This window comes from Volvox carteri (genome assembly GCF_000143455.1).
Source record: "Volvox carteri f. nagariensis unplaced genomic scaffold VOLCAscaffold_27, whole genome shotgun sequence".
NCBI classification, from domain to species: Eukaryota; Viridiplantae; Chlorophyta; class Chlorophyceae; order Chlamydomonadales; family Volvocaceae; genus Volvox; species Volvox carteri.
Genome location: NW_003307570.1, coordinates 263,404 through 287,746, shown reverse-complemented (window position 1 = coordinate 287,746; position 24,343 = coordinate 263,404). Strand labels below are relative to the sequence as shown.

At 53.6% G+C, this 24,343-nt stretch overlaps 3 protein-coding genes across 3 annotated transcripts in view; 1 reads left to right on the top strand and 2 right to left on the bottom strand.

Moving 5' to 3' along the window:
* Positions 1-2,986: 2,986 nt before the first annotated feature.
* On the bottom strand, positions 2,987-4,965 carry VOLCADRAFT_92607 (uncharacterized protein; the record flags this gene model as incomplete). The annotated part of the gene is made up of 2 exons (XM_002951959.1): positions 2,987-3,241; positions 3,625-4,965. 2 exons carry the CDS (start codon positions 4,963-4,965, stop codon positions 2,987-2,989), a joined length of 1,596 nt encoding a protein of 531 aa, XP_002952005.1.
* An 8,394-nt stretch (positions 4,966-13,359) lies between these two features.
* VOLCADRAFT_92606 (RWP-RK domain transcription factor) lies at positions 13,360-20,297 on the bottom strand (the record flags this gene model as incomplete). Its single annotated transcript, XM_002951958.1, has 5 exons — positions 13,360-13,524; positions 16,426-16,739; positions 17,079-17,532; positions 17,884-18,938; positions 20,282-20,297. The coding sequence occupies 5 exons, from the start codon at positions 20,295-20,297 to the stop codon at positions 13,360-13,362; spliced, it is 2,004 nt and encodes a 667-aa protein (XP_002952004.1).
* Positions 20,298-22,104: 1,807 nt separating this feature from the next.
* Positions 22,105-24,343, top strand: part of VOLCADRAFT_92605 (uncharacterized protein) — a gene marked incomplete at both ends in the record, with an annotated part of 17,612 nt that continues 15,373 nt past the window's right edge. The window contains 5 exons of the mRNA XM_002952030.1: positions 22,105-22,289; positions 22,512-22,614; positions 22,989-23,127; positions 23,631-23,829; positions 24,306-24,340. Coding sequence (XP_002952076.1) covers positions 22,105-22,289; positions 22,512-22,614; positions 22,989-23,127; positions 23,631-23,829; positions 24,306-24,340 — 661 coding nt within the window. The remainder of the gene's footprint in view (positions 22,290-22,511; positions 22,615-22,988; positions 23,128-23,630; positions 23,830-24,305; positions 24,341-24,343) is intronic.

Genomic DNA, 24,343 nt, shown 5'->3' with positions numbered 1-24,343 from the left:
CATACATACATACATACATACATACATACATACATACATACATACATACATACATACACCATTCCCAACCAATGGCTAGGACACTACGGCGGAGCTGCTACATGTGTATCGAGCTCTACCCAGCAAAATAGTGCATCTGCGGGAGCTAGCGATGGATAGTACCTACCTCCCTAAGTTCACCGCTGTCACCTATCAGCTGATTTATATTCATAACAAATCAAGCAACCGTTCAACAGCGTATGTGTAGACATATCGAGTCTACCCCGTACGTACGTCTGTCGCTATGTATGTATGCATGTGTAAATCAATGCATCCAGCAAGGATACTTCGTACGACTCCCCTCATATCGATACCAAGCTACTGCTACTACTGCTACTGCTACTACTGCTTACTATTGGCTTCATCATTCGCCCTTGGTATGTTCGCGCTTGGTCAGTAGTCATGTACGTATACACAGACATGCATACATGCGCAGATGCACACATCCACGAGGAATGGAGCACATGCGCACATACGTACATACACACACAGTCAAATCGATCCCGGCATCGGCAACATATGGCGAATAAATGAAGTACACACATTCCCACATGAACCTAACTAGCAAGCTTAGCCAGCAGCCGGCTTTATGCACGTAATCTGGAAGGCAATAACAACTATGGACAACTAAAATCGATTGTACTCTCGTTAGCTAGTTACTAGTTATCAACAGCAGAAGGTTATGCATAGCAAAGTCAGGAAAAAGTTGGTGAATGAAATTGACAACAACATTTATAAAGCAGCCAAGCAATCCCGCGCGTCGGCGGGCTAACGCACGGGCGACGAGGTGACGACGAGCGTGGATTGCTGCTGATTCCTGTCGCAGAAATAATAAGGCATTAATAATGATACCAGCATTAAGGTCTTAACATTGACCCGAGCGTCCGTTTGTGCGCGCCCCGCTCGTGTGCCGGATGCGCAGTACTGCTGTTTACGCTCCACTACCGCTATCGAAGCAGACACCCGGGCGCGCGGGCACCGCCGGCGATGACAAGCAAGTTGCTAGCTGCCGCCGGCAAGTGACTGTTTTTTTGAGATATAACCCAAGCTATGGCTTTATAGCCCCCTTCGTAATCCTTCATGCTTTTGCATCGCTCGATAAAAACAAATTGGAGAGCGACAACAGCACAATAATAATTCAATCCTATATAGGACGCGACGCGGCTGAGCGAAATCAATTAGGGGCTACTGCCCAGCTCTGTCTACCTGAACGCATGCGAGCTAGTATTGGCGGTGACAGATAAGCACTCATAAGGACTGGCGAATAAGTAAGATGAGAAATAAAAAGCCGACATGTAACAAGCGTTTACTTGCATGACCACGGCTTACCAGGGCTTATCTAAGTCCTCCTAATCACTAGTTACTTGCACCCTCAGCTAGGCGCAGAGCGCCGCAGGTAAATCAACCAACCAGCTCTGTCTTGCAAAAATATCTATTTCTGGAACTTTAACTTAATTGTCGGATATTGCAGAGTCTCTACCGCTATGCGAAAATGTACACACGCTCAGCAAGCAAGCCGCCCTGATAGAGCCAAGGCCTGCCTGCCTGCCTGCCACAAGTAAATGCCTGCTACGTACGCGCTGTCTACTTCCAGGCCATCATCAACCACAAAGCACAAAAATAGGCCATACGTCACCAACAAGTACGTACGCGTACGCATGCGCATACACACACGACGTGCATGTCTCACCTCAACAAGTAAGTGAGTACACGCACATCCGCGAGATGACACTAGTAAGAAGCGCGGTTTGTCTAAGAACGTCCGCAGTGATGTTCGCCTGAGATGTCGCACCAGTAGTGAGAGACTCCTCGCCATCGAGGAAGGTGGCAATCTGGCATAACTCATCACATGCTAAGCATTTCACTTGACTCGCTCATTGTTTTGTCACATTGGCGATGCTTCCGACTAATATTAACACATGCATGCGTATGTTTCCGTAGCGTCAAGCACACATACATACATACACAATCACAACCCGTAAGCACCGCCATACGTTCCGACTGCACATTCAGGACCTCACACACATCGAACGACATCTATGCATGGCCAAGCAATCGCAGCGTCGCCGCGGCATTCCCATACAGACTTGTTCTGGAACTCGCGCTGCAAATGCACCTACGCTCTATGGCGAGCCTGTGCGCCTGTACGTAGGCAAGCTCCGTTATTACGAGAGCTAACAGCATATGCTTGCGTGTGCACGCAGACCATGCACGTAAAATATAAATACATGCATGCACGTTTGCGAAGTTGCAATGCTTCTTTCTGAAACTAACATACTAGCTATACATGCACACGTAGGACAGCTGCATTCGTACATACATACATACATACATATGCAGGCGGCTGGCAGAGGTTAAGGCCTGACTTCTGCTCCCAGTCGACCCAGTCGACCCGGGTTCAAATCCGCCTGCCGGCTCCTCGGGTGTTTGAGGAGTGATGAAATGGGAGGTGGCCCCCCATCTTATGGACGGTGTAGGACGTGATAATATCAACTTGCGAGCTGACCAGGAACTAAGTTGATGCGCCGTTGATCCGCTAGATTTGGTTGGATGCTGGTGGTGAGTTGCCGAACCCAACGAATACATTCTGAAGTCGGATGGGGTGACGGATTAGGGTGCCCCTCTAGCAGGGGAGAGCAGGGACTGCCCCGGGAAAGGGGGCCGCTGGCGAAGTTAACCACCCTGTAACAACATACATACATACATACGCACATACATACATGGGGATCAGTAGTGGATCAGGACTACCCAACCAGTAGTGCCGTACTTCCCAATGACATTCCAGATACCAACAACAAATCCGCCCTCCCTAGCCCACCACTGGCCGGCCGTACAACAGTAGCAAGAGTAACCATAAGTCGTACGGGACTAAATCACGCCAATGCATAAGTTTCTTGCAGCATCGGCAACGAGAAATGGTTTCCACGGCTATTTTTGAGGCTAGAACTCAAATTCCAGCTAACCGGCCTACTTGACGAATAAATGTAGACATTTTTTGCACGCAGAGCAGCAGCTTGCAGCGAGTGCGTGTACTCATGCTAGGGATGTACATCACGCAATATTCGAAGAACCTCCGTAGGACGCCGTCACAGGTCCCTGCCATGACGCTGTCTTTGCCGAAGCTGGCGGCGGTGCGGGTGCCGCCTCCGCCACCGCCGGGGGGATCGTCTCCTGACGCCACCGTTTCCGGAGCGCGAGAGCGCTGATGCCCATGGCCCGTGTGGCATCCGCAATGGACACATCAAACGTCTTTGGGAACGCTCTATCGTCCAGCCCGTTCGCCCGTTTCGCAACGCTCCGCCGGCCGCCGCTCCTTCCGACACCGGTGGGATCAACGCAAGGTGTACAATCACCATCATCCCCTAGATCAGCGGTGGATGCAGCTGCAGCAGCAGCAGCAGCAGCGGCAACTGCGGCAGCGGCACCACCCATAATAGTAGGAGAGGCAGCGGTGGCGTTGGCCATGGTGCTTGCAACGGGTAAAGAAGCAACGGGTCCATGCTGTCCATCGCCGCTGCCACTGCAGGGCCGAGGTACGAAACCGTCTATGCGGGTGGCAACACGGGCGATGTGCCCTGCCCCCACTTCATTGCCATCGCCACCAGCACCATCGCCGCCGTCGTCGCTGTAGCCTGCTGATGCGGCAGCAATATCAGCCGTTGTTGTTGCAAACACGGTAGGTGCGCTGACACCCCTCGTTATGGGTGCGTGTCTCAGCATCCCCTGGGATCTTGCTAGCGGAGCAGTGCCCGAAGCATCTGGCGCCAGTGCTGGCGGCAATTTCGGCGCCGCAATTTCTTGCTGTACAGGCGCTGTGTTAATCCGCGACATACCTTCCTCCAAACAGGAGCCGTCGGGAACTGTTGCGGCATGGAAAGCCGGCGCCTGCATCAGCGCCTGCATCGGAACACTGCCAGCCATCCACGGGACCTTTGTTTGCGCCACCGCCACCGCTGGCACCGCAGCAGCCTCGGCCTGAGTATGATTCGCGTCATTGATGTTTACGGTGCTGTCGTACGCCGGATGCGACAGATGCCGCAGCCCCTGCACAAAAGGACCTGTCAGCTCAACATTCCAGCGCATTCCGCATTCCATCACCGCCATTGCCGCCGACGTATGCGGCCCCCCGCCTGCTGATGGCGGCCGCCCTGATGAGGGCAGACTCGTGCAAATGGGGCGCTCCATATGGGAAGGTGCCCGTCGGGGAAAGGCGCAAGCCAGCGTTGGCGCTGATGGTGCCGCCAGCGGCAGTGGCGATGGCGGCGCAAGCTTGCCGTCGACGTGGCCGGAATATGTTGGCTCTGCGGCGGTTATGTTTCCCACCTCCAAGCCTCCTTCCGCCTTGAGAAGCATCCGTGGTGGTGATGGCAGGGTGGGTAGAGGCGGTGGTGGCGGTGTTGCTGGTTGCGCATTGCCGGGATTTCCTGCCGCGGCTGCTGCTGCTGAGCACGGGGCGGCGGGGGGGTTGTCTCCCGCCGCTGGCGCCGGTGTTAGTAGTGCGTGTTGGGGTCCGCCGATGGCTGAGTCGCCGCGGCTTGCCTGTTGAGGCCACCATATACCATCCTCCGCCACACCTGCTTGCGCTGCTGGCAGAGCTGCTGCGGTAGCGCCACGGTACGCTGGAGGTCCGTTCAGGGCGGCAGCTTGCTGTAGATGTAGCCTGGTGACTGCTGAATGTGCGAAATGAGGCGTCGCCGATGACACTTGGGCGGTCGCACGTGACGAGTTGACCCAGGAGTCCCGGATAGCTCCCGGATAGCCCAAACTGCTCGGATTTGTATTGCCGAATGGCGTGGTGCTGTTTTCCTTTTCAACTGGCAGATGGTGAGGCGAGGCACCTTTAGTTTCCTCAGCGGGAGCTGCAACCTGGCGAGTTAAAGCCGGACGGCCCCCACCAGGGCTCGTGTCTTCTTGATAATAATCCATTTAATTTAATAATTAATTAAATTTGTTCGACGCCTAGGCGCCTATGGGACTGGGCGTCTTTCCTGAAGCGACGGAGAGTGCTTCGGTTCCAACCGATGTCAGGCTTGACCGGTGATCCGCTGCCAGCCAAGACTGCAGTCACAAGTATAAAAAGCTAATCAAAGGTTGTCTTGGATTATCCATTCGCCGCCAGGACGAGGCCACCAGGTTGACTTGACTCTCACCTCAACAACTCATCGCACATACCATGAAGCCTCGAGACCGGAAAAAAAATGAAACATGGTGCCGTGAACGGTGGAGCTGAGCTGCACAGGCGCATAGCTACAACCTCTGACCATCCCCAGTGCAAAGAGGCGCGTAGTGGTGATCCGGTATTTTTTAAGGAAAAAATAGTCGGTCAGTTTTTCATAAATGTAGCGGCCTCCGTAACATGTCAATATCCATACAAAAAACAATAACCGCGGGGACCCAAACAGGACACGCCTTATACGGCATCAGTTGCAAAATTATAGGTGCCGTACGAATGTGTTAGGAAGACTCTTCACATGAGCCCGCAATGTTTTTTTATTTAGGTTTCCGTTGATATAGTTGACATGTTTAAATTTATTTGTCCATCTTACCGGTAAGCGTCTTTGACCTCAAACCCTAATTGGCATTCTGACCGTTGGGCACATGCGCCCCGCCATTGCTATTTCACACAAAATATCTTGCAGTATTTTTGCAAAAATTTATATTTGCGTGATATTTTAGCATGGCGATGCATGTAACACACGCTAATTCCGAGATGTAAGCCGGCAGAACGAAACCCGGTACAGCAGCGGCACCTGGGAGATAACCCAGCTCGATGTGACAAGCAGCCAGAGGTGTTGAAGTAATGTCATGAAGCATGCGCGCCGATGAATACGGGCAGGAAGTCTCCACGCGTTCCTATAGCCGCGACAGCAGGTTTGCCCTCATCCTGCTATAACCCTTCTCCGGCTCCTTCCCACCTTTCAGAAGCCATTTTTGCTTATATGAATTTATCTATTTGTGATACTAACTACTCCGCGGTTGGATACTACTCAGAAGTCACGGGCGAGTGCATAGGACGTTTGGTATTCCAAATGTATTTCAAACAAATATATTGAGCATTGGATACAGAATTTTATTTTTATGAGAAATATATTATTTATGTTTTTGAACGGTGACAGCAGCAGACTGCGCGCTTTCAGTTACGGTACGCGGATTTGTCGATGTCTTCACCCCGCAACCATTCGACAGCTCGATCTACTTATCAAACATGTCTCCAAACATTATATAATCTCAAGAAAGATGTCAAATCAATTAATCTCGTGTCCGCTTGTGCGTGCTTACTGCTCGTCAAGTAGAGTCAAATTAAAAGCCACTCGCTCCTGTCTCGCAAGTCCCACGATGAAGGAATCAAATGGACAGAGCGTTTCCTATTTTAGGGTGGCTGCAGAACCTGCTGCCTGTGGAACGCCAAAGATGCAGGCAGCTGCATGGCTGGGCCGGCCTTACCAGAATCCTGACGGCCTATCTGACCCTACCTGTGCGTGTTTCCGCTGTGGACCTGCTGGTTGGTGGCGTCAACCCAGAAGTACCAAACCATTACGTGACCAGGACAGCGTGCCTGCCGTACATATATACTTGTAAAAAGCCTCGGCGTATGCATCCACATGGAACGGCATAGCATACCTAAAATAGTAATTGGTACGTTGATGAACCTTTGGGTCAAATGTTGGAGACGCCGTTGCATAACAACGCGCACAAAAAACATTTTAAATAAGGTTTATTGTTACCGTGCTCACATTAGGGCTGGGTCTTCCTACCTCTTAAGTGGTCTCCGCGCTCCTGCACACAAAATGCAGCAGCACGTCAACAAATACATGATGATGCCCACAAACCCACCAATTGTGCCGTATATAGCGGTACCCACGGCCACGAGCGCACTCACACATACCCTCCAGGTAAACCCGCGACAAACCCTAAGCCAAAGAATCATTGAATGGGCTAATAACGCGCCGAGCCAAGAAAACTACTTCTCCAATCCCAATCTACGACGGTACGAATTTTGCTTTTCCATAATTGCATGATAACAAGAATAACACGCTACAGTCTTACCAGCCATACACTTCTAGACAGGCCCTAATCACTATCCATTCGCCGTGGCGTCTGATCTCCATCCCAGCAGGCTATTCATGGAGCAGTAGTCTTCTAGGCAGTAAGTTGACATTAGATGCCTCAGCCAGGCAGGGTACAGAATCTACTTGTACGGACACTTGTACGATCATCAAAAAAGGACAATTAAGTCGCTTCGCTAATCAGCTTTCAAAACCGGCTGCTGGTGGTTGCCGTACAGAGTTCTCTAAACGAAGTTGTCGCCTATCAAAACCCATTTGTGTCACATGCACGCTTTTAAACTAGTAAAGCACTCCGCATGCTTCCTTCGCACACTATTCGCTAATACGTTCGACCGCACGCGTGCTGGACAAACCCAACGTCTTCGATGCTGTTTTAGTGTAGTGACCACAACGAACTTCTTCTCCAACAAGTAACACACTGTCGCGCGCGCAATTTTGTCAATCCTGACAATCAATAACCATAAGGGGAACAGGGACGCACCTTTTCGCGCCGTTTCTTCTTCCATTGTTTGTGTGCACCGCGGCCGCCACCACAACAAACTCACACAGCAAAGAAGCCCGACTTTTAGTGGGCTCGACCGTACGACAGTACGACCTAAATCATCATTTGCAACGACACAAACGTAAGATATCTTTTAATGAGCAATACCTCTGAAGGGCCTTCTGTTAACTAGGGAACACCTGAGAAGTTAACGTCAAGAAGACATGTACGTGTACGACATTTGCCGACGACACAGCAACAGCCGGACCGGCGGGAACAAAAGCGAGGCATCCATCGCGCACGTGGCTTGGAGTCCGTAAAAATACGTACTAGCGCAGCGGTCTCCCGGGCGGTGTGTAGTACGTTGAAGGGTAGTGTGTTGGCAATTTAGAGGAGCGTGCGTGCGCCGGTTCTGCACCTTAATCCGCGTGGGGGTGAGAGACGACACAAAAGTTCATGAAGACACTCTAAGGAGCGGGCCACAGCAAAACGTAGGTAAAGATGTGGTTAAGGCCCACTGCATCTGTCAGCACGTGCAAATCTAATACTTAGGCGAATAGGTACATGCGTGTGTACATCGAAACCTCTTCTCGCAGATCTGCACAAACGAACCTAAAGAAAGCCCAATCCTCTGAGATTCTATGTGTGGCAAATAACTCCTTCAACACAAAGTTATCAGACAAGTGGCGCAAGCACACACAAATAAAACACACATACTTACACTCAACAACACATGTACACACATACACATACAGGTCAAACAGAATACACATACATGCGTACGTACGCAACAGCCGCGCGCACACACACACACACACATGCACACGCGCGCGCACACAACACAGCCCCCGAGCCAGCTCGCGACGTAACAAATGACAACAACACACTGCCTTTGCAGCCTTATTTCTTCTTTCCTCGCTTCTGAAAGGCGGCTCTGTCAAGATTGCGGCCAATGCGGTGCGACCCAGAGCGACATGGGGATTGGGGCCGGGGGCGTGTGTGTGTGTGGGGGGGGGCGGGGCCGGGGTCGGGGGCCCGATCCCGTGAGCCGCCTCGTAGCCAATGGCCAGGAAGAGCTGCTGCGTGCACATAATACACACACGTCCAGTTTGGATTCGCAAACCCAGCACGTTAACCGCCGGAGAACTCCGCATCCATTTCACACACACGAATTTTAGGATCTTACGGAATTGTAACATTCAGAGCTACATCCACAAATAAACAAGCCTCCAAAACCCCATGGAATCCGCAAACAGAATTCCCCCAAACCTTTGTGTTGTAGCACCTGGCAAGCTCCGTTTTCAATTATAACAATTCCCCAGGGAGCTGGTTCACAGGCGATGCTTCTATATTCTGTGTGCGTATGTGAAGGCTCTATGCCGCGCAGTCAAGAACCACTGCTGAGCACAGGCCCGGTATCGGCCGCATTGGGCGAGTAGTCTAATCCTCATCATTCTAATGCCCTCTCCAGTCTTGTGCGTGAAATCCTTTCTTAGCCGTGTGCATTTACTGTTGGTCCCGCATTGACCAATTTGCGTCAGTACTCAAGCACCATTCCCCGACTTTTCTATCCCTCGATTCAGCAATACCTGAATCCACACATAATACATACATACATACATGCTGTATCTTCCCAACACACGCACACACGCACAAGCCCACCAATTGCGCAAGAGCTTGCGTGCACTGTAGGGGGCGTGGCGTAAAATAGGCGTTACCACCAACAAGGATCTAGCCACACAGTCAGCATTTACTCAGCATACTGTCATCCACAACCGCCCTGTCGTTGTTGGTGGTGAATGCGCATGCGGTGCTGAGCTCGACCGGTAGAAGTTCCCCTCATGAGCAGTTATACTCAAGAGTGCAGGATCTTCCCCAGCCGGCCCCGCAAAGCACACACGGCCTGCAGGACGAATACACAGCCTCTGCTTTGCTTGCCGGCAGGATGCACTGTCATTGTACACAAAGGCAGTGATGCAAATACGGGATAAGGCAGGGGTTCGCTCTCTACTTCCCTCCTAAAATAGTCATCGCTCCCGGCGATAAGGAAACGGAGGCGAAAGCAAAGCGGACGGGGGCAGCAGCTCCTATATTTAAGAACCTACGGACAACAGATCAGACGGTTTAGCAGTAAGCTTTTCGCAAGCGATCATCCCATAACGTAATGCCGTTCCGCACCTATCCATAGCTGTCTCCAGCAGTAGCCTTCCAAATGCTTTCACAATGCAACCACAATCACAATCGCAACCACACACACACACAAACACACACAGAGCCAACCCTAATCCTGACCGAGACCAAGACCCCCTAATTAATAAGCTACACGCACGCACGCACGTTTAACGCGCACGTTGAAAAAAACTTGACGTTTTACTTGTTACGGTCTAACACGCTATCTATGCGCGCGCTACACTAAAGACGCATACATGCAGTCCGCACCCTGGTTGGTAAGTCGACACGCTACGAACGTGGGGCAAGGCATCCACATCTTCTAACCGAGCTCTGACGACGCGGTGGAGTGAGTGTGATCGCCAGATCACCAGCCCACGTGGCTGCTATCTCCCCGCCCTGCGCGCATCGTCACCATGTACCATGCTCGGAGGAGCACGCGATCACGCAATCCAACTAGTATAGTAGTAGCTGCTGCAAAAATACAACCTGGGTAACACAGGACACGCAAGCTGCTGCAGAACGATAGATACATGCATGTGGTGATCAGGCTGGGAGGGAAACTAGACATCTACGATGGCTTGCTGGTTCGCTGTCCACGGATTCTGCTGTGGTAGTTGACCGACGGAGACCGCAGCAGCATGGACAACGGAGGCGCGCCGGCCAACCGGTGGCGTAGCCCGCCACAAGCCTACCATAGGTGCATCGAGCACATCGAGCACATCGATTGCATGCAGTATGCAGCAGCAGCAAGGAATCAACTCCAGCAAAAACTGGGCGGCCCCAGGCCCCGTATGCTACACGCCCCACCACATCACCGACGAACGAAGCAAGCACGGTGACTTCGACTCTGGTCGGTGTAAATGACCGCTGGATCCGCAGCTCTCGTACGAGAGGGTATTGGACCAGACGCATCGAATAGGGAAAACGCCGCTACGCGAATTGCAGGGTCATGCGCGAGCAGCTTCCATCGGCATGGACAATGTGACATGAGGCCAATGTGCGCAGACGCAGAGACCGAGGGGGGGTGGGTGTTTCCTTTCCCGTTCGCCTTCACATTCACAACACGACGTCACGCGCGTGAAAGTCAGCGGAGGTGGCGGAAGGTAGACGTACGCCTGTGTGCACCCAAAACGTTTCCCATCACAACCACCTCAACCACATGGACGCAAAATGCACGTCATGGGCTGATTAAAAGTAAATCGGCTTGTTAATTCAGCCATTATTGCTTGAGCAATTGATAGAATAGATTTTGGTTGGTTGATGCTCACCCTCATCACCCTGACCCGCACACGACCGTGACATGCCTCCATGATTGTGCATGTGTGCGCAACGCAAAAATTGGTTAAGGTACGGCAGTACGACACACGTCACATGACGGGCACGACATGGCAATATTGTGGATCACATAGCACTTGCAATGTACATGATGAAAGGCTTCTCTGAGGAGCATACAGGCATACAAGCAGACAGACGCGCTGATAGCGAAATTAAGTCAGAGCGCAAGATGGCTCCAATAATTGGTCAGTGAGACGGGACGATTTTCGATGGAAGGTTGGCGGCGATTTGCCTAATTATTGACGGTCAGTTTGTCGGTTGCGACACGCGACACAAAGCGCTCATCATGACTTTGCCCCTTCAAAAACCTCGAACCGTGAAGTGAAGTTATCAATGGAAAAAGTAATGGACATTTAAGGTAGATGGAGTGACCGAAAAATGCTGATGAAAAATTTGGCGATGGCAGCTCGGTTCGGCGAAGGCGTGGTTGAGAAGCTGCAACGGGCAACGGGTTGGTTTGTTGTCACCTCGCGTCTCTTCCTCTGTTGTGCATGCGCGTGTAACGTACGTAAATGAAAAGTACAGACGCACGCAAGGTGGGTTCTCACACACACACACACACACACACATACACACACACACATACACACACACACATACACACACACACACATACACACACACATACACACACACATACACACACACACATACACACACACACATACACACACACATACACACACATACACACACACATACATACATACACACACATGCATGCGCAAGAGAGCTCACGCACGTTTGGTAACTACCGGCAGAACGCATTACGGTACTCGCACGAGTTTGACAGTTCATCAATATCGTACAAGGAACACGAACGCAATGACAACAACAATCCCCGAGCAGTGACTCAATTTCCGGTCGCTGTGTTGCGCTGATGATCCAATGCGCCGCGCGCACAGCGCCACCGCCTGTTGACAGTGCAACAGAGCTCGACCCCCTGCCTCTGACAGTAGCTTTGACTTCGCACGTACGGTGCGTGTACATACACGTCCATGGCGCCGTGAGCTGCTTTGCCCACAGCCCGCAAAGGATGACGGTGCCCAAATTGATAATGATGAAAAAACAGTACAAGAGGACGAAGGACGAAAGAAACAGAAACGGAAGAAAAGAATTGTGCATGGCATGCTGTGACCTTGCTCATGGCAGGAGCCCTCTGCTTCATGTCTATCACGGGCTCGGGTAGCATACATGGTGGTGCAGTACAGCCTCCAACTCCAACTCCAACTCCAACTCCCTACACCGGCCCGACTCCTACTGCCGGCCCAGAACCCTACCTGCCTACACTCTGCCAGTCTTACAAACCTCCCGGCCTCATGCCGCCTGCCCCTCAGCGCCATGCCCTGCCTTGCCCGCTAGCTTCCTTCGGTTCGTGTTCTCTCGTTTTCCATCTCGTTCCCGTCACCCAGTCCGTCCGAGCTCCCGATTCATCCCCCTTGTGGGCCCGATGGCCTCTCGCCGGGGCAGCATGCACACACGTGCAGCGCATGTGCACAGCCCCCCCCCACATATAATAATCCCCAATGCAGGCGCACGTAGAGGCAGGCAGGCACGCACAACTGGCTCACCCACACCTCACCTCACAACACATGCACGCACACACACACATGCACGGGAAGATATCCATGGGTCTGCCAAGCATGCTCTCGCTTCCATGCGCGCATGTGCATGCTTGTTGTGTTTGTGTCGTGCGTGCGTGCGTGCGTGCGTGCGTGCGTGCATGCGTGCATGCGTGCATGTGGGCCATGAACCCTAAGTCCACCCAGCTGCGGTCATATCATAACTTCCCGAACGGGGCGAAAGAAGTAGAAGTTCTCCCCCCACTGCGTTCTCTCAGCTTCGGTTCGGTTCGCTTTGTTGCTGCTCTCTCCATCATGGGGGACGTCGGCATGGGACGTCGGACACCGTGATGTCAACGGAAGTAGGGCACCGGTTGAGAGGGTTTCTGTGCGGGCTTGCAGCCATACGGTCGGAGCTACTCGGGGATTCCCCCTCAATTATAAAATATAACTATAACGGAGGGCACCATCAGCCAGGCGGAGGGACACGACCAGCTCCATTTCATATCCAGATCATTCGTCATACACTCGTGCACCGGTCCACGCGCGCACGATCCAAAACAAGCTCACGCGATTCATCGTGTACCCTGCAGGATCAGACTCAGAGCTGGAACACGACCAGCTACTGGCTGGCTGGCAGTCGTACTTACGTTCAGCTTTGGCGGTTCAGCGCCGACGCCTCGGTGTTGAGTTCCCTTGGCGCTTACATAGGCGGCGGGGCGCGGCGGCTAGCAGCGGCTGCGGCAGCACGTTTCTCGAAGGACTGCTTGTACTGTGTCTGCCGGACCGTCTTCAGGAGGTCAACTAATGGAGCGTCTGGATCAGCCATGATTTCCTCACGGTTGCGAGCCGCAAGCTCAATAACGGCCTGCAAACGTATGAGAGACCAGGAAGCGGTAAGCGGATGAGTAGAGGAAGGAAGAAGCATACATAGATGGAACACGGGGGGTTTCCACCAGAAGCAAAACTGATTAATATTGAGGCTAAAGCTGCCAAGCTTATTGATAGGAACCTCGGACCGGTCGCACATGACAGACGACTCACCGGGGTTCCTAAATATTTGTTATATGGCCATCCAACTTTGGGCGGTTTTGGGGCATTAGCAGTTCGAGAACACGTACAAGCGCGATGGGCGTGCTGGGCAGTGCGTTTTGTGAGAGCGATAGTCCAACCAGTCTTAGTACGTCCGCCACGGGTGTTGGTCATGCACTCTTTTCTGCATAGCCTTTACCCCAAGTACAATCCTATGTGTATTTTTACGTCCCAGGTGGGAGTGCCTTGGTTTGGATTAATCGTTTTACCGCCAGATGTTCAGCGCATTGTGACAGCGTTGGCATACCTTCCCCCAGTGGAAGATGTTGATGATCACCCGTTAGTTCCTAATGCGTGGTGTTGGAATTTGCCTCTGTGGGGAAACCCTGTTCTTCCAGAAAAGAGGTTGAATGTCCCGTCAGATAACATCCGCCCGGGACTAGAATTTCGACACCAAGCCCTCCTGGGCTGTAAAGCCTTGCATACGTTGGGGGATGTTCTTCGCGCGCGCGAGGCCTTGGATGGAGTTATGAATGCAACGGACCAGGCAGGCCCAGCAATACGCAAGGCTTGGCATCAAATAGTGGATCAATACCTCCAACCGCGGACCCCACTAGCTAAATCCCTGTGCACCTATCGTAAAGGGCAGGAATGTATGGGTGCTATTGTCGCTCTTTTAGCTGATATCCCGGCGACTTGGAGACAGGCGGCCAGTCTTTTGTTGCCGCTGAGTGTAGAATCTAGGGAAGCGATGGTGCCCTCCATTGAGTCGGTTACCGAAACCCTAGTGTCGAGGCTTGGTTGGAGATGGGGTGTAGGGCCTCCAATCAGATTTCAACATTCATCCGTTAAAATAGCGACTAATATGCAACTTTCACCATTTTCGATGGCTCGCCGTGTGGCCCATACCCTCTTCATCAAAGAGGCGACGGGCTCTTCTGAGGTATTGGATGAAGCTATTCTTCTTTTGCAACGGACATTTCATCGTTTATGGTCTCATTTACAATGGGAAAATGAACAAAAAGAGGTTTGGTGGCGTCTCACGGTTGATGGGGTGCCTATGTTAGGAAATTCCCATCTTAGGATGTCGCGGCCAACAGTATGTGGTTGTGGAGGTTATCCAATAGGTTCAGTGGGAGGTGTATCCCCTCGCTGTCATCATTTCTGGGCCTGTCCGGTGGCACAGGCAGTAGCAGATCAACTTACTCTTTCAATAGGATTGCCAGTCTCAAGGGAGCAACTTTGGCTTGTCCAAGCCCCACAAACAGTGCAACAATGTGTTTGGGATGTTGTGGCTCTTGCTGCGGTGTCAGCCATGGAGCATGGGAGACGTTATATGGCTGCAAACATGAAAACCAACCCGGCACTGTTACCTGGCCCTTCCCTTACGGAAGAAGCCATTTGTCGAGTTATTGTTGACTTTTGGGGCTGCCTTCAGGGTTTCGCAGCTTTGGGATTTCCACAGAAAGGTTGGGATTCTGTTGGCGCACATCACCCCTTCTTGAGAATTATATCTGGCAAATTGCTATGTTCACGTGAGCGGTCACCGATGAACGGTTAATTATCTGAGGTGATGGTCTAATTTGTATATTAGTCTCTACTGCAGTGCACGGCCAGCTGGCCCGCTGGCTCTACTCTTTGTGAGTCTGGAGCCCACTGTAACCACCACACACACACACAAAGGTTTGAGAAAAGACGAGCGGTACGGTACGCGTTCGGGCTGATCCGCACGATCTTTAGCCCTAAGCCACAAATTTTCACTAGAATGATACGGAGGGCTGGCAAACCTGGCAGCGCCCTATGCGTGGTTGGCTTCCGTCTGGGGCCCCGTTAACGGCGCCCCGCGCCTGTTAAAACTAGCTTTACGCGTCTCCATTGAAATGAAGCGTCTGTATTAATTTTATATCATTTTTAACTTTTACTGAAATGAATACTATGAGCGGGCACATCAGTTATTATTGTCGTCCAGAGTTTGGTCGCTGACAATACTACACCACGTTGCGTTGCTATGTTCTCGTATGCCTACGAGCAGAGTTTTGGACCTGTAATTATAATTTATAAGTCTCTGGAATTTGCAGCCATTTGGCACCTAGAAAAAAACGGGAGATGAAAGGACCGTTACGATTACGGCCAGGTGTTGGAAATGACCGCCTCGTTAGGAATAGAGTAAGTAAACGTAAGCTATTAAATTCCTCCATGTTTTTGCAGCTTGTACTTGTACTTGGCGTGGTTTAGGACGTCCTCAATCTAATCGCCGCTTGCGCCTTCCATCCAGATGCGCGCACCCGCAGACACTGCGATCCTCCTAGAAAGAATGTGTATAAGTAACATTTATTGTCCCTCTAATAAATAAAGTGGTAGTGAGACATGGTGGGGCAGGCCATGGCGCGGGATGCTCATCAAGCTCGTCCAACGTTGTGCGAACAAAGAACCTATTTTGACCACGTCCATTCGTGTTTTTCACATGATTTTATTTTCCTGGCCCACAAACCCCGGAGCTCAGATTACAATCCAAGAATGCCAACGCACATTGGCGTGCGGGTACTCACCCCTCCACGATGGTTTGACTGCATATACCCAAAGAGGCCTCCTTCTGCTCTGCTCCCTTATAGCTAGTATTAAGACTCACGTACATTTACACGTACACGCGCTCATATCCTGATGAATTAGTAGGCTGGATAAATACCCTACAGACAAACTGATAGATAAAATCGAAAACCAACTCTAGCCCGCTTACCTTGCGTTCATCCTCGGACAATCCCGCATCGGACTCCGCAGCCTGCACGATCCGCCGCAGGCTTTGCAGCTTGCGTTGTGGCCAGCGTGAAATGCCCAGTCGCCGGCACCTGCGCTTGAGTTCCGTCGCGCTGATACCAAGCACACGCGCAGCGTCGGCAACTGGGAGGTCGAATGTGCCGTAGATCTGCTCGCGCAGGCTGGCAGCAACTGTGTGCGCGCCGCCGCCGATGACAGCGCAATTGCCAGTGTTCGCACCGGCGCCGCCGTCCCAGCTCCCGTCGATGGTGCTAGCAGGGACAACACCGGTATGCGCTCCCGCGCCGATAGCGCCGCCGGCGGCGGCGGCGGCGGCGGCGGCGGCGGCGTTCAAGCCCCCAGAAACAGTCTCTGCTTCACCATCATCGCTGAGCATGGCCTCCTCAACGCGAACCACGCCGTCGCCGCCACCACACGCCGCCGCCGCGTTTGCGGCGGCGGCTGCATCGGCGGCGTCGGCGGCAGCTTCTACCACAGCGACGACGGCCACTGCAGCGGAGACGGCCGCGGCAGCCGCCGCTGCGGCGGCTGTCTGCGACGGCGCCGTCGCCGCCGCTGACGCTGACGCCGACAGCGTAAATCCGCCGCCGCAGCCTGTTTCAGATCGTGGCCTACCGTTCGTGACGGTTGGAGTGGTTGGCATGCTCGTGGAGTTGGGAGAATTGACGAAGGATGCCCGGTTGTAACCACTGTCCTGTTGCGCAGCCCCTGCGCCCGTTGGAGGCGGCGGTGCTGTGCCCGTCGGGCCTGTGAGTGTAGTCGAGCCTGGTGGCGCCCAGCAGACCGCCGCACCGCCGCTGCCTGAGCCAGCGCTGGTCATACCCGGCGGCGCTTGGGGTGCCCCGGCTCCCGTGCCCATCTCACTAAGCCATGCAGCGAACAGGGCGTCGTCGCTTCGAGACTGAAGACCTATCTCCACATCCATCATACCCGTCCCGCCGGCAGATATCGGAGGCGGGCCCAGCAGTAAGCCGTCGGTGGCTGCCTGAGACTGCAATTGCGGCAATAACAGCTCCTGAGGCGGGTTGGCTGACTGCGACTGAGTAAGGTGCTTCTGTTGCGGTGATAACTGCGGCGGCAGGGGCGGCGCCATGTGCGGCAGCGTGGACGTCTCAGGAGACAGCTGCTGCTGCTGCTGGTGCTGCTGCTGCTGAAGGTGCGGCTGCGGCGGGATCTGCGCCGGCATGGGCGGCGGCAGCGGTGGCGGCATCTGCATGGGATCCCACGCGGCCGTTGACTGTTTGGCGGCCATGGCGGCAGCGGCATTGGCCCCCGCGCCGGTGACCCAAGGTGGCATTGACGGCGGTGTGGCGCCGCTGAGGTGCGGCAGCGGCCACGGCGGCATTAGCGTCGGGTCACAGCGACCTCCGTGACAGGTCTCAATAAAGATTCCGGCCGCACGCAGAGAGGGAATGTGCACGTGGGGCCAGGGGGCCGCGGCGATCTCTTCCAGAAGCAGCTCCTGTAGGGCGTCTTCGGCTTCGTCATCCTCCGGGCGCCAGCCGCCGCTGCCGCCGCTGCCGCCGCCGCTGCGGCACATGCCGCCCACCGCGCCGCCGCCGCTGCCGCCACCACCTGGCGGTCCAGAGGCGGTCCAGCCGCTTGCACCGCTGCTACCGTTCCCACCAGCGCCGGTGACGGGCCCACCGCCGCTACCCGCCTGCGGCGGTGCCGCTGAGGGCGGCGGTGGCGGCGGCGGCGGCGGCTGCGACAGTGACCAAGGCCACGGCCAGACCCCCGGAGGCGGCGGCGGTGCGGAGACGGACGTCGGAACGGACACTGGGTAAGTGCCGGAAGGTGCCGGCGGTGCCACGGGGTGAGCACCCGAGCCAGCCTGCGGCGGCATAGGCTGGTGCGGATACACTTGGTGTTGGTGCGATGGTGACGGAGACGACAGCGGCATGCCAACGGGACCGTGTGCTTGGCCTCCGGATCTTGGTGCGGCTCCAGCTGGGGGGCGCGGCGCGAGTGGGGGCCGCGCGGCTGTGGGCGGCAGCGGCACCATCACGCTGGCCGGGGGCCCGTAGCAGGCGTGCAGATGAGGGTGCGCTGCAAGGGCGCCGGACCTGGCTAGGCGGCCGACCATTCCGGATAAGCTTTGCGGCGGTGGTGGATACGGATCCCAGGCGGGTGCCTGAGGTGGCTTACAGCACTGGTAAGGGTCAACGCCCGCAGCGGCGTGTGGTGGCAGCTGTGAGACTGGCATGGTTGCGGCGGCTCCAGCATTTGACTTGACCGAAATTGTAGCCGCAATGGCTCGGCTGTGGTCATGAGGCAGACTGAGCGTTTCTGGAGCAGCTGCAGAAGGCCATGTGTTTTTCCGGTAAGGAGCTGGGCCAGAGACGCAATCACCCTTGGCGTTGACGAAGGCCGCGTGCTGGCGACTCGGCGGATCACAGAAATTGAAAAACTGGTGTGCGATGCCTGGGCAGCTGCCATGGCTTGAGAATCCGGTTCGCGAGCTGCTCATTTGGCCTGCTAGCACGCGAACGAGGATACGAAATTACAAGAGGCGCATACTGAGTGAAGGAGCTCCAAAGGACGCCGTTTGCGCTCTCACGGATATTCTGTATAAGCAAGATTATGTTGAAGATGCACGTTAGCAAGGAAAGCGTGGGTGCGATCCGCAACTGGCAGCGAGTGTCGTTTCGACGGTGTAGCAAAGTCCCTTCGCGCAGACAGTGAGATGACCCTAACAATGCGATTCATGTGATTCAAAATTAAATTTCTTTATGTGTGGCAGGTATAAGTTCGCGATCTGCACCTGGGTCATTTTCTCCGTTTGCGAGCGCGGCCAAGGGACACCCGGTGCTGTGACTTACCTTTAGGAATAAGACCGATTTGGTTGTTAATATCTTCTGTTATTATTCATTCTGAATGTTGATTGGCGCTCTTACAGGAAGGACAGTGCAGGTGTCAGCATTTGCGTGCAATGCTCTCATGAAGCTGGCGGGGGAGGTGATGCCTTACCCTTCAGAAAGCAGGATTAGTTGAGTTTTAGTAATGATCACTATAATTAAAGCGTTTACAAAGCAAACGTGCGAGCTGTCTAGCAATTGTCAATGTCCTCTAGCACGAATCTAGCACTCGTATGCAGGTACAGCAGGAATACATCCAATTTCAGATTGAGATAAACTAATGCCATTAAGGTTGAGGTAAACTCATTACGTTTCCATTCCATCAATAAAGACTCTGTTACGAGCACGCCCGCCCATTCAAAGCATTCCGCGCATTTCAAAGAAGGCTGACAGCCAACAAATGGATGGTTGTCTCCGTGGATGAGACATAGCCATAATTATGAGGTTTCATGTACCATTCAGTCTCTGGATTTCTCCTAAGCAAAAGTCGCGGACCAACGGCTTTACATTCGCGTCCGTTTATGTCCAACCTCCAGTACTCGATCCCAGGTTGATGTACTTCTGAGTAAATGCATTAATTCTGTTTTATATACTTATTTTAGTCATGCGCAGAGGCACGTCTGATGTTCTTCGCCTTCCGCGTCAGATGTGTCCAGGTTTGGGCTGTGAGAACCATCCCTAAGCAGACAGGGCAAGAATTTCACTTAGGATTGCAAATTATGCAGGCATGTCATGGCAAAGTCATCAAAAAGTTGAGGTTTGAGATATTCGGGCACGATCGTCCCGATGGTCGCGATGTTTTGGGGTACGAGCGATCAAGGGACTTCATCAGGCGCGAATCACTTAAGCGCGCTCCGTGTGTTTAGATTTTCAACAGGAGCTTTTGGCCAGCCCTGCTCGCAGCGCGGCGATCACTGCGCTGACCAGGATTGGGCTTGATCTGCGCCCACCTACCCCTACCTGCAGCAAAAAACATTTAGGACGGGCCCAACCAATGTCACCAAAGGCGTAATTGGCAACGCAAGGCAACGCATGCGTAACTTATTTCACGTTTTATGAAGACGGATAAATACAGCCACAACCCCTACCCACAATTTATAACTTACCTAACTTACCTAACTCACCTCAGACGAGGGATAAGTAAATGGTCTTCGTGATGAATCTTCATCAGCCGCTGTCAGCTGCAGGCTACCGGAACCAGTACCTCATTTAATCGGCGCGAATATCCTGCTTAGACGCTGTCCCAACCTTTTAGTTCTCCTCCGGCTATAACGTAAACGGAACGCGCGGCGTAGGGCCACCGCACGCCATTGCTGCCACACATTATTGCTTGATCTGGATCTCAGGAGCCGCAAGATAACGCAATAGTAAGCGCACAAGATTTAGATGCGTAATTTCCATCGAGTTACAGGCAGCATGAAACATGCGTTTTCTCAACGTCCTTAGCCGTCATAATATGTGTGTGTGGCTGTTACAGTGGGCTCCAGACTCACGAAGAGTAGAGTCAGCTGGCCAGCGGGCCGTGCATTACTGCACCTGAGACGTTCTGGGCAAACAAGACTCCCACCCAGACCAGGCAACCCTAAGGAAAGGCTCAGCAGCCCGCAACCACCAGGGAATTTGCCAATAGACTCCCCAATTGGCGAAAGTCCTTGGAACCCCACCAGAAGGCCCACCAGCAGATACTGACAGGAACTTGCACGTTGTTACCAGATGAGGCCTGGCGCCCCAAAAGTCCCCCAATTAAAGAAACCAAAACAAAGAAGCAAAGATAGGGTGATAGCTATAATATGTGGCGGAGCAACGGGGTGGAGCAGTCGCGGCATAACCGTCGGGGTGGGGCAGTCGCGGCACAATACGATTTTGGGTCTTTCCAAAAGGTTCCTCGTTGAAACTTGAAGGTATCTAGCTCCGTGATTGTTCATTTGATAGCACCGTTTAGCTGGATCGTGCGGCGCTGTGTGCCACTTCACACCAGGCGTGCGACTCCGCATGAGCAGCAGCACACGCACGCAGGCAAAGCACCGTATGCAGGCTTCCATAAGATCACTAAAAATGCACGCAGCGATTTAGGGGGAGGGTGAGCTGCAAAGTGGTTCCATCTGGCAGAACTACAAGGAGGGCTTGTAATTCTTTTATTGCAGCATTTTATTGCATGAGAGATGAAAGCCGAACACATGAGTCGGCAATCCCGCCCTGGCTGTCGTGACGGTGTGCCCAGCTGAAGCTAGTTCCTCCATAAACTTCTGGCTTTCCGTGCCACATAAAAATGGATTTGATTTTCGGTCAATCTCTTTGGTTGAAAGAGCTGAAATCAGGGACTGTCTCGCATTTAGTTGGATCGTTGTTGCGGTTGCTGCTAATGCGAAGACAGAACACGAGTAGCTGCCTGCAGTTGAATGGACGGCATTGCCTGTAAGTTTTTGCAGATACAGCGCATGGCAGATATCTTCCCAATTGTGGCCAATGAAGCAGTCCGAGGCGAGTTCGTTAGTGGCGGAGCATTAAGAGAACACCTTTAGTGTACAAGGCAGGTTGCAAGTAGGATTAGCAGCTTCTCGAGGGTTGGCTTTACGTGAAGCCACTGTCGGCCTCTCCTAGAGGCCTCTCCTCATTCCTCGTCAGCAAGTTATATGTCAGGTGCAACTGAAGTGCAAATTGAGTTGCAGGTGTTACTCATTTCTTTATTCTCTATCCTAAAACACTTTCTGGGCTGATACTTCTCGTGCGTCCCCGACAGCACAGATTGATGCATTGCTAGTTCAAAAGCCTCATCAGAAACTATGGCTCCCAGGATTTGGCAGAAGTGGCTTCCCCAAGATATTGCTCAGGGTATTCAAGATGAAGAGCCAGGCCGCTTTGCAGCGCTTTCCCGCTGCGTCTGCGCGGAAGTGGATGCCATACTGCGGGACGACGTAGATCCGAACCGCTGGCACCGCCTTGTGAAGTGGCTGTCACACGTGAATACGTAAGCGCAGAAGGGGATGTGATTTCGTGGCAAACTGTCCCACAGGCTCGGGCACAGGCCGGACAGGCGTTTCGTGGCATTGGCATCGCCGCATGCCCCCTCCACCGCTTGTACCGCCTCTACCCGCGCCGTTCCGGTCTATATCCACCCCTTCCTTTGAAAACTCATGTACACAATTCGAAGCGTCGGTGCCTCCATGTCTCTGCTGCTCTGTTGCCGCAGCTTCAGTAATCGGCACCAGGACTTTCCCGCTGAGCACGTCCTACCACTGGCCGAGGCGCTATGGCGCAGCGTGTCGGAATCGTGGAGAGACCTGGAGGCGCAGGTATCTATTTATCGTGTGTGATACAGCATGTCGCAGTCGTGACAGGCTGAGTTGCGGGTCCGCAGCGCGAACCACCAACGAGCCGAATCTCATCATCAAAATCCCCCTGACCCAACATCATGGGAACACCCAAACACAAGGGAACCCTAAACACCCGAAACCCCACCTGACCATGAAGGAGCCCAAACTTGTTCAAAAAACAAAGTCCTTTTTCGCCTCCACCTTACGCGGCCGCCGATTAGACCAAAAGGACCATTAAACACTCTCCTATCCACCTCCCCACGTCCCTACACTTCCGCCGCCGCTGCCGCCCCCCACACCCGAGCCCTGGTCTGTAACCCGTATGGTATTTTCCTGTCCCCTGCCGTCCCCAGGTCCGCATAACGGAGTGCCTGACCAAGCTCCTGCGCACACACAAGCGCACACTGCGCCGTGCTCACCTGCAACTGCCCTGGCGGCCGCTGTTCGCAGTGCTGAAGCGCCTGCATGGCTTGCCACTGCCCAAGCTGGAAGGTAAGGAGGGGGGGAAAGACGAACCACACACGAGTGAAGCTGCTGCCAGGGCAAGAGTGTAAGGAAGGGGGGCTTCTGGTATCCCGCGCCATAGGAGGCAAACGGAGGTTGTGGCAAGACGCCACAAACGTGCCGTACGCCAAAACCCTTTCTCTCCTCCACGCACAACTCCCGCAAGCGCCCGTCAACCCCGCGCGCTTCCCTATTCACCTTTCGTCCCCCGCGCGCTGCCGTACCCGCCGTACCGCCTAGCTGCTTGTTGTGCGATGATTGTGTGATGTGTGCGACGGGACTAGGTGCTAAGCGGATCGCCTTCGTCGCCTGGTGGCAACTCCCCATCCCTACCCCTACCCCTCTTTCTGCGCACGAAAGCGACCGCCTAGTTCTCTTGTAAAATGTATACGCGCACACACGCACACACACACGCACACGTGCGTTCATGCGCACCATGTTGTCCTCCCCTGACAAGCACACATGCACATACATGTCTGTGTCATGCACAGGCGTGGGATTGATCATGGCGCGTGGTACGGCACTGGTGAAGCTAGTATCCAAGGCCCGACGGTTCTTCGAGCCCAATGCTCTAGGGGAGGTGTGGTGCGAGCTGCGTCCCTCCATTCTGGCGGTCGATCGGCGGCCCAGCGAAGGGTACGAGGCGCTGGGCTACTTGCAGCTGTTCGCGCCCACACATGGCATGTGCAGGTATGTTGTTTAGAAAGCTGGATGGTATGGGTAGGAAGGAAGTGGCGAGGAATCCAATCGCTGGAGGCCATTGGCCAATGTGCGTATGCGTTTATATGTACTTATGTATGTGTGCATGTTTGTCTGTGCGTATGTCCAATGCCTTCCCTGACCAACACCTCAAAAACACACCCATAGTTTTACACATACCCCTGCTGTGTTTTCCCTTCTCTTTACCCCATTTCCCCCCATCGGTCTTTCCTTGGCATCAGCTTCACTCGCTCGTGGTTCGTTTTCCCCCCTTCCCCCCCCGTTTCCCCCCCCTTACTGGCCGTTTTTTCTTTGATATTGCATATTGTCTCCCCTCCACCTCCTGTTGCTTACGGCGTCGCGACACTTGTCCATTGACCTTGCATATCTCCCCCCATCTCCCCCACCTCCCCACCCCGCCCCGACCACCTGCTACCCCTCCTGTTGCTTTCGCGGCTGCTGCTCAGATGCAACTGGCAGCTCTCAACGGCTGGCTGTTGGAGTG